The 12,597-nt window shown below is 52.6% G+C and overlaps 5 protein-coding genes across 5 annotated transcripts; 3 read left to right on the forward strand and 2 right to left on the reverse strand.

Moving 5' to 3' along the window:
- The first annotated feature begins 294 nt into the window (after positions 1–294).
- BU26DRAFT_520176 (uncharacterized protein) lies at positions 295–2,314 on the forward strand. The gene is made up of 2 exons (XM_033829237.1): positions 295–1,208; positions 1,257–2,314. The coding sequence occupies exons 1-2, from the start codon at positions 426–428 to the stop codon at positions 1,872–1,874; spliced, it is 1,401 nt and encodes a 466-aa protein (XP_033683503.1). The 5' UTR covers positions 295–425; the 3' UTR covers positions 1,875–2,314.
- Positions 2,315–2,542: 228 nt separating this feature from the next.
- On the reverse strand, positions 2,543–3,188 carry BU26DRAFT_429000 (Cupredoxin; the record flags this gene model as incomplete). The annotated part of the gene is made up of 2 exons (XM_033823813.1): positions 2,543–2,777; positions 2,830–3,188. The coding sequence occupies 2 exons, from the start codon at positions 3,186–3,188 to the stop codon at positions 2,543–2,545; spliced, it is 594 nt and encodes a 197-aa protein (XP_033683504.1).
- Positions 3,189–5,085: 1,897 nt separating this feature from the next.
- BU26DRAFT_531765 (uncharacterized protein) lies at positions 5,086–5,611 on the forward strand (the record flags this gene model as incomplete). Its single annotated transcript, XM_033831052.1, has 3 exons — positions 5,086–5,152; positions 5,205–5,374; positions 5,426–5,611. The coding sequence occupies 3 exons, from the start codon at positions 5,086–5,088 to the stop codon at positions 5,609–5,611; spliced, it is 423 nt and encodes a 140-aa protein (XP_033683505.1).
- A 706-nt stretch (positions 5,612–6,317) lies between these two features.
- BU26DRAFT_565893 (uncharacterized protein) lies at positions 6,318–6,725 on the forward strand (the record flags this gene model as incomplete). The annotated part of the gene is made up of 1 exon (XM_033833447.1): positions 6,318–6,725. The coding sequence occupies one exon, from the start codon at positions 6,318–6,320 to the stop codon at positions 6,723–6,725; it is 408 nt and encodes a 135-aa protein (XP_033683506.1).
- Positions 6,726–7,311: 586 nt separating this feature from the next.
- BU26DRAFT_520181 (uncharacterized protein) lies at positions 7,312–10,133 on the reverse strand. Its single transcript, XM_033829238.1, has 2 exons — positions 9,597–10,133; positions 7,312–9,543 (listed from the first exon to the last, which is right to left on the reverse strand). Exons 1-2 carry the CDS (start codon positions 9,860–9,862, stop codon positions 7,464–7,466), a joined length of 2,346 nt encoding a protein of 781 aa, XP_033683507.1. The 5' UTR covers positions 9,863–10,133; the 3' UTR covers positions 7,312–7,463.
- Positions 10,134–12,597: the final 2,464 nt, after the last annotated feature.

Genomic DNA, 12,597 nt, shown 5'->3' on the forward strand with positions numbered 1-12,597 from the left:
CCCGGCATGATAGGCTGGGCTTGAAGCATCTGGTGACGACGAGGATGGAATTCGCGGACTATTGGGTGCCGATAAGGCGGGGTTCAGCCAACTTTTCCAACCGGCGCATGATTGGTGGTTCGTCGATGGCTGCCTCGAACCTGAGTCGTTTGCCTCATTAAAAACTGTTGGGGAACAAGAGGATCGCTAATCGAGACGCAAGGTAAGTGGTGGCTCAGCAATTGTGTACGTGCCTTGTTGACCAATTCCAGATAAAGTGAGAGGTAACATCGCCGATGCTGTCTCAGCGAAGGCCCCTCTTCCAGCGAAGCTTCCTCTCTTGCTTCTGCGGTAGCCTTACCCAGATCTTCTTCGGTGGTCTTAGTCTTACTCTGACTGCAAGCGTTCCCCAAGACTAGCGCACGACGGCGAATAATCCACGGAAAATGTCCCGGGTCAACTCATACGCGTCGTCGGGCTCGTCGGCGAGCCGCCTGTCGGCCATGAACGAGCGTTTCGAGCTCGTCTTGCCAACATCAGTTTCAGATTCGAAGACGCAACTGCACCGAAAGCGCTACATGCCGTGGAGTCTTGACGATGCAACAATCATATCGACAGCCATCTCAGCATCTGGATGGGTGGCCACTGCGAGTTCATGGAAGATTCGACTATACTACGCAAAGAACCGGGCTCCCACTGAGAAGATTAGCAAGGACAGGGAATTTCGCATAGAACCTGAGACGGAAAATGAGAAGATCCGATCAATCGCCATCTCACTTGACCTACTTGCGGTGCTGACTCATCGGCGCCTGATAGTGTACGAATACAGGGAACCCGGAGAAGGTGCATTGGAGACTGTATATATTGACAAGACTGGAATCGGGACACCGAAGTCAGTGTCTATCCTGCAAGTTGGATCCGTGAGTGCACGAATAACAGGCTTCGCGTGGATTGCCGTTGGTGGAGAGGGAAGGGTAAAACTCTTCGAATATGCGTACCTCAGCTGCTGGAGTCCCCATCGATATCGATCAACGTTGAATTGCTTGCAAACCAGTAGCAAGATTCGAATCGTTGCTTTCTCGCACTTCAGCCCGATGAACAGTTTCGTTGTCTGTGGGGTGGCATCAGACGATCGAATGCATTGCTGGGATGTACGTGTCCAGGAGTCGAGTAGTCCGAGAATCATCTCCAGCTGGGAGCTGGATTACACTTCCAGGCAGAATGAGCCCGTAAGCAACCATTCATGAACTGTGTGGGCCTCAGCTGATGACAACAAGCCGCATAGAGGGGAGATAACATCGGCTGCCATTTTCAACTCACCATCCGGCAGAGCGTACATATTCTGTACTGTGGACCAGCGACATGGTTCACAATTACTCCGCAGCTTTATTGCCCCGCTCGAGCACTCAACAAATGATAATGGGCCATGCACGCTACAATGGCGGGCTCTTCCGGATAGTGTGGCTGGTAGGAATGCGCTCCAAGGAACAGCGACGTCGAATGGACGCTTCCTCGTTACCATAGAAGACGGCCTCATAAGACTCATAACACTGCGACCAGCTTACGAAGGGGGTCTTACGTGTCTTGAGCCCGAGATGAAATGGTCTTCGGAATTGAAGGTCGTGGCCAGGAACGTCTCTGGAATATCGCTTTCCGTAACAGAGGAGGATGGATCATTGAACGTTCTCGCGGTTGATGGGCACGGCAACCTCATTCGTGCTCATATCAGCGTCCCGGGAATGCCCAGACCAGAGCCTCCGGCGTTCGTGAGGATAACCCATGGCAACGTCGTCTCGGAGCTTCCCAGTATCCCACCCGAGCTGCCTGGTGCCCATATCGTGAGGGAACTGCAAGCGGGCTCGTCCGACGATGAGATTCGGGTGGTTGCAAGGTGATGGACGGGTATTTGCTTGATGAGAACTGGTAGTTGTATCGATGAAAAGTTGGTGTGGGATTGACAAGCCATGGCGAGATGTCCTTCTTATAGCGGGTTTACGTCATCAGCACTTTTTGGGGGGAAGTGGCAACCATCCTCTCAAGGCTCGCATATCGCGACGAGAACCCGCGATCTACGCTTCCGGAAGCCGTTACGAGACTTACGGGGAGACCACTGTCCTTTCATTTCAGGACCTATAGTGCAGCGAACTCAGTCACCCTGTGCCGCTGCCGAGTTCGTGTCGCCGTCGGCGATTGGTTTCAAGACCCGGGATGCACCAAACAGGGCACCACACTGGCAGCGCACTGAGGCGGAAAGCTTGACTGGATATTCCCGACCGTGGTGTCGAGAGAAATGAGCAACGAAAGGCACGAAAAAGGGAAAGGGACAGGAAATTATCTGGAGTTCTAACATGCTTCATTCAAATAATTTATACAATCCACAACCAAAAGAATATCTCGATGCATCTTCCACCATCGATGCAAGGCATCATCCAACCCGTCGTTCGTCGTGGATTCCGGATCCGGTTTAGTTTGCCGCTTCCTTCATTACGGCTCCTGACGCTTCTGTCCCGCCCGTCTGCCTCACCAGGGTATCTCTGTGTCTTGTGTGCGCCGCGCCGGTCGCTTACATCAGGAGGTAGGCGAACATGCCCATCATGCCGGTGAAAACGACGCCGCCGTTCACGTTGACCGAAGACGCCGCGCCGGTGCTTGAAGCGGTCGATGCGGAGCCGGACGCGGTCGACGACATGGTGCCGTTCATGAGCATACCGCCGGTACCGGCCGTGGAGGCGGGCTCAGCGATGTTGTCGGCCTGCTTGGCCGCCTCAATGAAGGCGTCGGCGGTGTTGCCGCTGGAACTACGCGCTTGTTAGAAGAGCACAAGGCGGTGGGAAGTTGGTTAGAGCTTACGGAGCGTTGATGGCGCCGGCCATACCGCTCGTGCAATGCTGGCCCTGGGTGCAGTAGAACCAGATGGGCGCGGAGGCATTCGTGACCTCGACCATGAAGGTCTCCGTGGCTGCTCCACTCGTTGATGGAACGTAGCCGGACCAGAAGCCATTTGACATGGGCTCGCAGGGATTGGCGAACGTGGACTGGGCGACGGAGTGGTTTTTGGGCCAGAACTTGAACGTGACAGTGTCACCCTCGGCGGCCTGGACATTGTTGGGTTCGAAAGTGAGCGATCCGTTACCGACAACGACGAGATGGTCGGCCGCAATAGCGGAGCCGACAAGGGCGGTAGCAGCAGCAGCGACGGAGAAACGCATTATGATTGGTTGTAGGGAGTGAGAGACTAGCTCGATTTGGTATAGTGAAGGAAGGAATTAACGGGTTGGACGAAAAAGATCGAGATACTTGGTGTCGGATTGGTGTGAGAATGAAGTCTTGGGCCTGCCTGGGGAGGAAAATCTGCAACTGAGGGCATTTGAGAGCATTATATAGAGCAAGTAATTGAAACATAGCCGCTGGACAGAGCATCTCGAAGGCGGAAAAGTCGGCCTGAGCTGGCCATGGCGGAACACCTTCGAGACCTAAGGTGTCGCGAAGGCATGCGAAGAAGACGCCTCAGTTCTGTATGCGGGGGAACGAGATGCTGATGTCGAGGGCTGCGATTGGAGGGTGCTGTCGCAGGCGCCCGTGTTCAGCCACTGGCAATTCGGGGAGCAATCTGTTTTGCCTGAGGTGCCGTGCGTGGCTGTTTGAGAGCCAAGCGGTCCAGGACGCCGAAGAGTAACTTTCAGGGTCGTGGCGTTTCCGTGAAGGGGATGAAACGCGATGAAGGCGCTCGCGAGGGAGATGAGACGTGTATGAGAGAGCCCCCGGACGGTTGGTGAGGGCACGGCCCACTTCGGGATCGCTGCGCAGCGCCCCTGCAGCTAGCGTTGAGCTTCGCTGGAGGTCACTTCGCTCTGACTGGCCCGTCGCCGCGAAGCCGTTCGTGACATCTGCACTCCAGATGGCCAGGCTTGTTCGAGTTTCAGATGGAACATGTTTCGCGACGTTTGGCTCCTTTTGCCGCTGAGCCGGCCTGCGTGGACAGCAACCGCGGCTATGGTACAGTACGCTCCTCCCACAGCTCCCCCTCTCACGGATACTCAGATTTCCAGGCGTGCCAATGACTTCAAGACAATGTCCGAAAGAGTGCTACCACTCGAGGCTCGCATTTCCAACAGCACCGGATCATATGGAGTCGGAGCTCTATTTGGGGCTGTGCTGTAAGACTTTTGCATAGCGGTCTATGCCACAGATCCAATGCGCCCGGAGCCCGCGGCATTCCGAAGAGAGACTGACGACGCAGAGCGCAGAGAGCAAGTGGAGCGGGCGAGAACGGGGACAATCTGAGCGGTGAGGCTCACGGCTGCTCGCGAGATACCCAATGCTGTGAGACGGCGTCATGTCCACGAGCTTGTAGGAGCGTGGCAGCCTACGGCTGCCCGTCTCACACGCACACGATGTACAACCTTGGAACACAGCTAGGGAGCTCGGGGGAGAGCGCAGTTGATACCACCTGACGTAGCCGAGCTCTAGTCGCTTTCCGCCCATTCCGAGACCCGCCTCCCCTGCTTTCTTCACGTTGGCCTTCATCTATTCCATCGAATTCGCTCTACACGATACGATGGAATTTCACCGAGTACTGCGCCGTTTTATTGATCGCTCTTGCAGGATGCCCATTGCGGCTCACGCGATGTAACCAGCCGGGCGCCTCGGACAATTATTTTCGCTTGCTCAGCCCAAAGCGGTCACAAGTCAGCCGCATCCGCAACGCTTTTCCAAAAATATCCTCAACCGTTAGGTCGATCTCTCGTGTTTGTCGAAAGCTATGAGCTCATTCATACCTTCTGGCATCCGGATGCCACTTGCTATTGTCCACTGCGCCACCTCATGCAGTTTGGTTCAGAGACAGTAGCATTCGGTCGTTACGTCTTTGGCCAATTTGCAGCGATACCGCGACGATGGATAGCCACGAGCTTTGCGGTACAAGCAAGGACGGGCTTCCTAAGAATGAGTATAAAGAGGCTGTATGGTCGAGCAGAGGTCTCATCAATACAAAACCAAGCTCCATTCGACCCCGCCTCAACCGACCATTTAATCAACCCGCACGCTTATAAAGCCGCCGGAATATCTTCATTACTTTCCCCAAATCCCGCACACAAAGCCTACAAGATGAAGTTCACCAGCGCCGTCTCCGCTGCCGCCATTGGCTTCGTCTCCCTCTCATCCGCGATCTCAGGTGAATACTCTGCGAAGGCGCCACATTCGAACCTCATCTAACCGGACTACAGTCTCCTATGATACCGGCTACGATGACAAGAGTCGCTCGATGACCGCCGTTTCCTGCTCTGATGGTGCCAATGGCTTGATCACGAAGTACGGGTGGCAGACGCAGGGCGCCATTCCAAACTACCCTTACATCGGCGGATACCAAGGCATCGCTGGCTGGAACAGCCCTCAGGCATGCTCCCTTGCTCTTCTATTATTTTCCCGCGCTAATTATGCCTTGCAGTGTGGTACCTGCTATAGCGTGACATACAACGCAAATACCATCTACGTGCTCGCCATTGACCATACCGCGACCGGCTTCAATCTCGCCAAGCAGGCCATGGATGCTTTGACCAACAATCAAGCCGAAATGCTCGGACGCGTCGACGCGCAGTACGTGCAGGTTGACAACAGCAAGTGCAAGATTTAGACCAAGGTCACGACTGGGTGTGGAAAAAAGATGGTTGACGAAAGAAAGCATGGGTAATGTCTATTTTGCGAAGCGAGTCGCTTAGCGCACATGATTGCATCTTCCAGGTCATTCCTTGATTATCTAATATCTAAAGCATTATACAGAATTACCTACGACCCATTTTCTTTCCTACCATGATTATTCTTTTCGATCTTCCATCGGGGGAGGCCGGTTTGGCGAACGAAGTATTGGGAGGGAGAATCGATGACACATTTAAAAAAATTCGGCTACTCCGATGGATTCCTCATCGACTTCTCTCACAGTCTCTTTAGCAATTTTCTATATAAAAGATGACAGATTCTGCGCGAAAGAAGTATACCCCGGCATGCTAGCCCGTATATTAATCATCTGCACGTCAATTAGCCAGCCACCTTCATTATCCACAGTCGCGCACGAAAGCGCCTCTCAAAAATCCCACCCGGCTTTTCTCTCGCGGACCTCCGCCGCTTTATTTCCAGGTAAGAAGGTCTGAAGCTTGCTAACGCACAACCCAGCGATCTCTCGAGACAGCTACGTGCACCAACAACCCGTAACCAGGATCCGCACCTGCCGAAAAATCCACAATCACCCGCCAATCGGTCCACCTCCCAATCCATCTGCGTGCTCAGACCAGGTATCTCTATCAATAACGCTGTGGACGTGGGTCTACGCCCGGCGGTGCCCCATGGGATCCTTTACCCCGGACCCTCGCCATATTAATACCCCGACCGCTCCTCTTCTCACCTCCCGCGTCTTCTTCGCCAAAACAGTCGACGGCAAGGCTGGGTTGAAGAACGTGCAGTGGGTCTACCTCAGCGTTGCCTGCTTCGTCGCGCTGCTTATTATCCTCTTTTTCTTTGCGCCGATGCCCAAGATCACGGATGCGGATATAAATTTGCAGGAGGCGGATACTGGTAGTAAGGATGTCGGGTCATTTAGCGAGCAGTACCACCTCTTCCTAAGGGTGTGGTCGCAGTTTTGCTATGTTAGCGCCCAGGTGGCCGTTGCTGGGTTCTTTATCAATTTCTGCGTGGAATCAGGATACGAGAAGGCTTTCTCTTATATGAACGTTTGGCGGTCGATGCTAATATGAAAAGTCTGCAGCGTATTTGCTCCGCGAAACTCTCAAGCAATAGCTCTAAAAGACGAATTTGGCGAGTCGCGCAGTTGAGTAGGACGTTTCGATACAGCGGCGTAGCGGAGAATGGGCTTTTAGGGCTGGAGCGATCATCCCTAGTTTCGCGTTCTGTCCCCGTGTCCCTGGCTAGTGCTCGCTTAAAGAAGTATTTAAACTAGCCGCGATGCCTTTAACATTAACGATTCCAGCGGCCTGTACAAGGCTTTCGATAAACGGCTCTACAGGCACGCCTAGGGAATTGCTTTACTTAGGACGAGTAGTCGGCAGTTAGTAAGCACTTACTGATGTCTCTTTTCAAGTCCCAAGGTAGCCTAGACAGAAGTCTCCCTCGCGCTGCAACTATGCCCTCGTCGTTCTGAAATCGTTCGCCTCCTAGTAAAGGGCTATTTCGCTGGAAGGAATCCATTGGTGGCTTATAGACGAGTCCACGGAGGCTCTCAAGAATTTGGAGTTTTGGTGCAGGTCAACTGCGTCTCATATATCTGCCTGAAATGCCGCCGAGGTGAGCCACACGCGATTAGCGTCGTAGCACCCAAAGCATGAACATCGCCATCATGGCAGCCACGTCCTCTGCAGCTTGCTCTTGATCTAATTCCGCAGCGGAATGGCTATTTAAGATTATGACAGTACTTTAACCTGAATTCAAGGAAAGGTCATATTGATCGAGCATCTTGCCACAGCACTGATATCCTCTCACCTCTCCAGGCATCCTTGGCGTACCACAATGGGTCCAGTATCGTGAACCTTGGTGATGTAGTTCGGTCTCTCAAAGTTAAGTCCATTTTGATGGAGATCACAGCGCCGAATGGCGAAACCAATCTCCTCGTTGGAATCAGTCAGGGAATCACCCACCAGCTCTGTGCATCCCCAGCAGATCCGATGTCCGCACCCCAGCAACTCCGGCTGCTTATCGCGCAAGCACCAGGAGCAGGCCTCAATCTTTTCTACGTCAATTTCCGGTATTGCAGAGTAGAGTTCCTGAAGATTCACGCAGTGGGCAGACCACGTCATCATCAGTTCTGCATTCGACTGCTTACCGGGATGAACGACAGCATCAGAATTCCCTTGAAGGTCATCTAGCTCCCGGAGAGACTTGTCGATCTCGTCATTCCAGCAGATCATTAATTCGTCCACAAACGCTGATTGGAATGTTCCAAAGCCTATGAGCTCCCCGGTGCTGTCTTGGTGTTCGTATACCGTATCGTGAGCTAGGCGAAAGTTGACACATTGCCTCCCATCCTGGTGAACAAAGTCGCACGGGCACGCCTGGTCGAAAAAATCTTCGATTGCCTTCCCCACTTGAGATTGGTATGCCGCCGTGACGGATTTCCCCTCGCCGATGCATTGCGAATTCATGGTCTTGCCTTTGTAGATGTCCCTCAACCTTCCGGGGTACTTCTTATTGGACCGGTAGTAATCGAGAGCGATAGTCGAGCATAGGACCGGGGTAACAGCCGAGCAGAATTCGCTTGCCGATGCTTCCGTGGACGCAGAGCGGTACGCTACCGCCGCCAATTTTAGTAAAGCGAAGAACGCGGCTGAGAGACTGTCTTCTAGGGGGCGCACGGAGAATAGGCTTTCGAGGAAGTCGAATGGTTTCTCCAGGTTGTCCTTGTAGTGCTCAAAGGCCATTGTGAACATCTGTCTCTCAATCTCCGATGTGAGAAGACATCCCGCTTCCGTCTTCGTGCGCGCGGCCTTGCCTGCTGCCTCGCGGATGAGCGAGTCGAGTGACCGGAGCTGCTTAGAGTATAGATATTGATTCTCCGCGTTTGGAACTCGAATGAATCTCACAGAGGAGTAGCAGCGCTCCAGCAAGTCGCCCAGAGTCGTAATGGCTGTGTTTCGCAGTTGGTTGAGCATTCGCCGATATTTTTTAATAACGGTGTTGCTTTCCAGAGCCGGCAGATGCTCATGAAGAATTTCAGGAGTGGTCTTGGCAGGATCCCAGTCCGATAGCTCAGTTGGGGAAGTGTTCAGCACCACGATCAGGTGCGGAAGAATGACTCGGTTGACGGCCGTTTCCTGTGAGTTCTGGGCCCATTCCAGAAGTTTGGTTAAGTCGTTCTCCAACATCCTAGATGCTGCGCAAGGTATGACATGGACGATAACGTCAGAGAAGTTGTACAGTAAGCGCGGGAAGAGCTCCTTGACTGCGTCTCCCCGGTCGCCGTTGAGATTCAAGGTCCACATGCGTGGCCTCTTGAGGAACGAGATCGCCTCTCTCACCCATTCAACGGAATTGGCTGTCTTGACCCTAATCGCTTCTTGAAGATACGCGAAGATATGCCGTTTCGCCTTGAGCGCGACAGGTGGCTGGCTCCCCCCATGGAAGCCCTCGCAGTCAGCATACAGTAAGAGGAGCCATTTTGGCGCAGCGTCTGTATAGGGGGCCGCATAGAGATGCACATCTCCAGAAGTGGGCACTGTGCTCTCTTGACGTCCGGCGATGGGGAGACAAACCGAAGGCTTCTCCGTTGCTCCCATGTGCCCAACATTCCAAGGCTGTTGCATGAGTACGCGGATCAAGGTGCTCTTGCCCGCCCCGGTGTTTCCGATGAAAGAAACAAGCTGAGCGTAACATGGAGACTTCCGTCCGTGCTTCTGCTGGTGATCTTCTACCAAGCGGCCGAATCGGGGAAACTCCTCGAGACACAGGTCTCCGTTGTCCCTCCGATCAACAGAAAACCAGAGGTTGAGTATATCCTGATCGTGCTGCTGTTGTCGCTGTTCGTCCGTCAATTCAGGATTTACAATCTCTTTGAATAATTTGCTTTTCGGGTTTAGTTTTCAACCGTGCATGCGGGTAAAAGCAGGAAAGCTCACTGTTCCTGATACGACACAACCGGGTGACTTGGGTCATTCCGGCGATGCTTGGCCCAACGCAACCAGCAATCTTCGCAGAGAACCTGCCGGCACTTCCCGCAATATTTTTCACCGTCTTTTTCGTCGCAATCTTCGCATTTGATCTGAGCAGATTTCTCGTCATCGGCGACAGTGGAGTCGGAAACTTGAACTAAAAACTCTTCGTCTCCTGTCATTGCTGACAGTCTGGAGGAAACAAGCTCATTTGGAGGCTTGGATGTTGCCATTAGTGAATGGGCTTTCACTCAACCCTTGGTTGGAGCTAGTAGCTGCGAGCCTGGCCAACGGTATATGTGATGATGCTGCGTAAAATTGCTGAATGCCGGAAGTTGAGTGCCTGAATAGAAGAACTCGATATGGTATGGTTAGATCTGGCCACGTCCCATACTTATACAGAAAGTCTCCGCTCCTTTTCATTTTCTTAGTTATCGTCAATGCCTCGTGAGACACTCTTGAGTTACACAGCATCAGCCACCCGCTGTTGCCTTGACCTCGACGTCTTCTTGTTTGGAGGTGACAGTTTGAGGCAAGCACATGAAGGGCTGAAGCCATCTGCACTAGCCTCTAAGAAAGGTAAAGATCGGAGCGGGCTATGTGCTGTGCATTGATTTCAATGACGTGGCTTTTTGGCCAGCGTGTTTTAACCATTCCCCGCCCACCCACTCGGCTCGCCTCACTAAAATCGTCACAGGTTTTTGGATAATTGCTCAACTACAACAAAATTGGATTATTTATCTGCTTGAGCTTCTCAATTTACTAGGGCATATGGGCCTTGGATACCGCGAATAGCGCATGTTAGCGATACTCGCTAACGTAGAGGAGCAGCCCATCGCTGGTCAGCCTAAGCTGGCCCTGAGCCCGTAGAGCGCCCCATGTGCGATAGTGGAGGGTGTCTTTGTGACTAAGCACTTGCGGGGGCGTGTTGCGCACCAGATGGGTTTTCCCTACGATATATTGTTTTATACGGCGGAGCATGACGGCGGGAAGGACGGAAGCGCTCGCGAATGAGGTGCGCTGAAGGTGGTGTCGAAGGTGACGGCGGTGGAGGATCTGGTGGTATTGCTGCATGTCTCAAGCGATGGCATGTCTTAGTGGACCGTGGGTTTAGGAATTGGCTATATAGGCGCGAGTTGCGGAGCGTGTTTTCGATGTTCTCTCGTGGGGGTTGCGGCGATACTTGGACGGTCAGTTCAACACCATCGTTGGGTGGCGCGCTGTCTTCGGGCTAAAGAAATGGTGTGGTATTGCAGAGCATGGCGCCGAACCTGGAAGACTGGCAGCACAAAGCGATCCACGCGATGATTTGCCATAAGTTTAAGAATCACGAAATAGCTAGAATTGTAGGTTGTAGTACTCGGTCGATCACGACGATACGCTCTACCCTCCGCGACTTCGGCAGCACCATACCTTCTTCCACCGGCGTCGGACGGCGTCGATCTACCACTCCTCCAATGCTAGACGCCCTACGAGAATGTCTAACAGAGAAACCGAGCTTACATTTGAGTGAGATGAGGGACATACTACGGGATGAGCTTGGGGTTGTTTTCGCGCCTAGTACTATTAGCAAGGCTTTGGCTCGCATGTGGTGGTCAAAGAAGGTCATTCGCTGAGTAGCAAAGGAGCAAGATCCTGATTTACGGGACCAATATCTTGTACAATTTGTCGGCGCTAGATCCTAAGTAGGTGGTATACGTTGACGAGTCGGGATGCGCCAAGCGAGTCGGGTTCAGGCGGACTGGATAGTCTCCTTAGGTATTAAATAGTTTAATAGGCTAATTTTAGCAGAAATGGCAAGTCTTAGAGTCTTAGCGTAATGTGCTTCGGACGAAGCTTGCAGGTAACAAGAGGAAAAGATAGAAAACACCGTAGTTAAAGGTAACAAATAGATCGTAACAGCTAGAATAAACAATGATCGCTATCTTTGAATCTATCTGGCACGCTATCGTAATGTCGATTCGTTTGCCCTACATCGCGGATGCTAGTTTATTGACTGACTCGTTTTTCAACATGAGATGATCACCGAAGTCACCTTCAACTTCCACTAGCATCTCTGACGAAACCATATGCACCTCTGCCCTAAGATATGAATATAGTGGGAGGGCCGTTGGAGGGCCGACGTATTGGTTGTTGTAGTCACGAAGATGAAGCTGGAAAGCATATGGCTCTCTAGGAGTAGGGGCAATTGGGTAGTATTGGATCTCGCCGCAGGGATTCGAAGTTATCTAACATCATCGTTAATTTACCATTGCTAAAGTGATGCTTAAACATATCTTACCGTTGCAAACTTAACTTTGCGTTGACTGTCCGGCTGACTGAGAACTACGATCATGTGGCGAGCGACGCCCTTTGGGAGCGGAGTGTAAGCGATACCTTCCTCTTTACATGTTGATTGTGTTTTGACCCTATAGAGTTTTCCTTGCATTCCACGTCTATTCTTTCTCGTATAAGTTGCCATCCGAAGTTGGCTCCTGCGCCGGACCGAAGATGAAGAGAGGTAATGAGATGGAGGCTAGGCGTCGAAGAGCTCGGTGGCGAGGATGAAGCAGAAACGCAATGAGACGTCTATCTGGACGCAAAGTAGCGAGCCCGCTTCGAGGTGCGGTGGACCGTAAAGGAGCTCAGTGTACGAGGTGACGGATAACCTTGCCCCACAGCACGGAGGGGTGGCGCTCGCGTAGAGGAGGACAGCGGCGAATTCGGGACAGAGTGGCTGCAGTCAGGCGCTGTAAGCCTTCGGGACTTGGAGGAGGATGCCGATCGGATAGCGCGCGTCGTTGAGAACTCTCTGCATCAACTGTTGTGGCCGTCGTTGTGGTGGCGCGAATGAGTAAGTCCTGGGATTTTGCTGGGAGTCTTAGTCAAAGCTTCCTCGCTGTTTTGTGGATGGCAGACATTACATTTAGAGGATCGAGCGATACTGGATATGTCGTCCAATTGCTGTTACAAGCATTATCCGAACGAG

Source organism: Trematosphaeria pertusa (assembly GCF_010094035.1).
Source record: "Trematosphaeria pertusa strain CBS 122368 unplaced genomic scaffold BU26scaffold_8, whole genome shotgun sequence".
Taxonomy (NCBI): Eukaryota; Fungi; Ascomycota; class Dothideomycetes; order Pleosporales; family Trematosphaeriaceae; genus Trematosphaeria; species Trematosphaeria pertusa.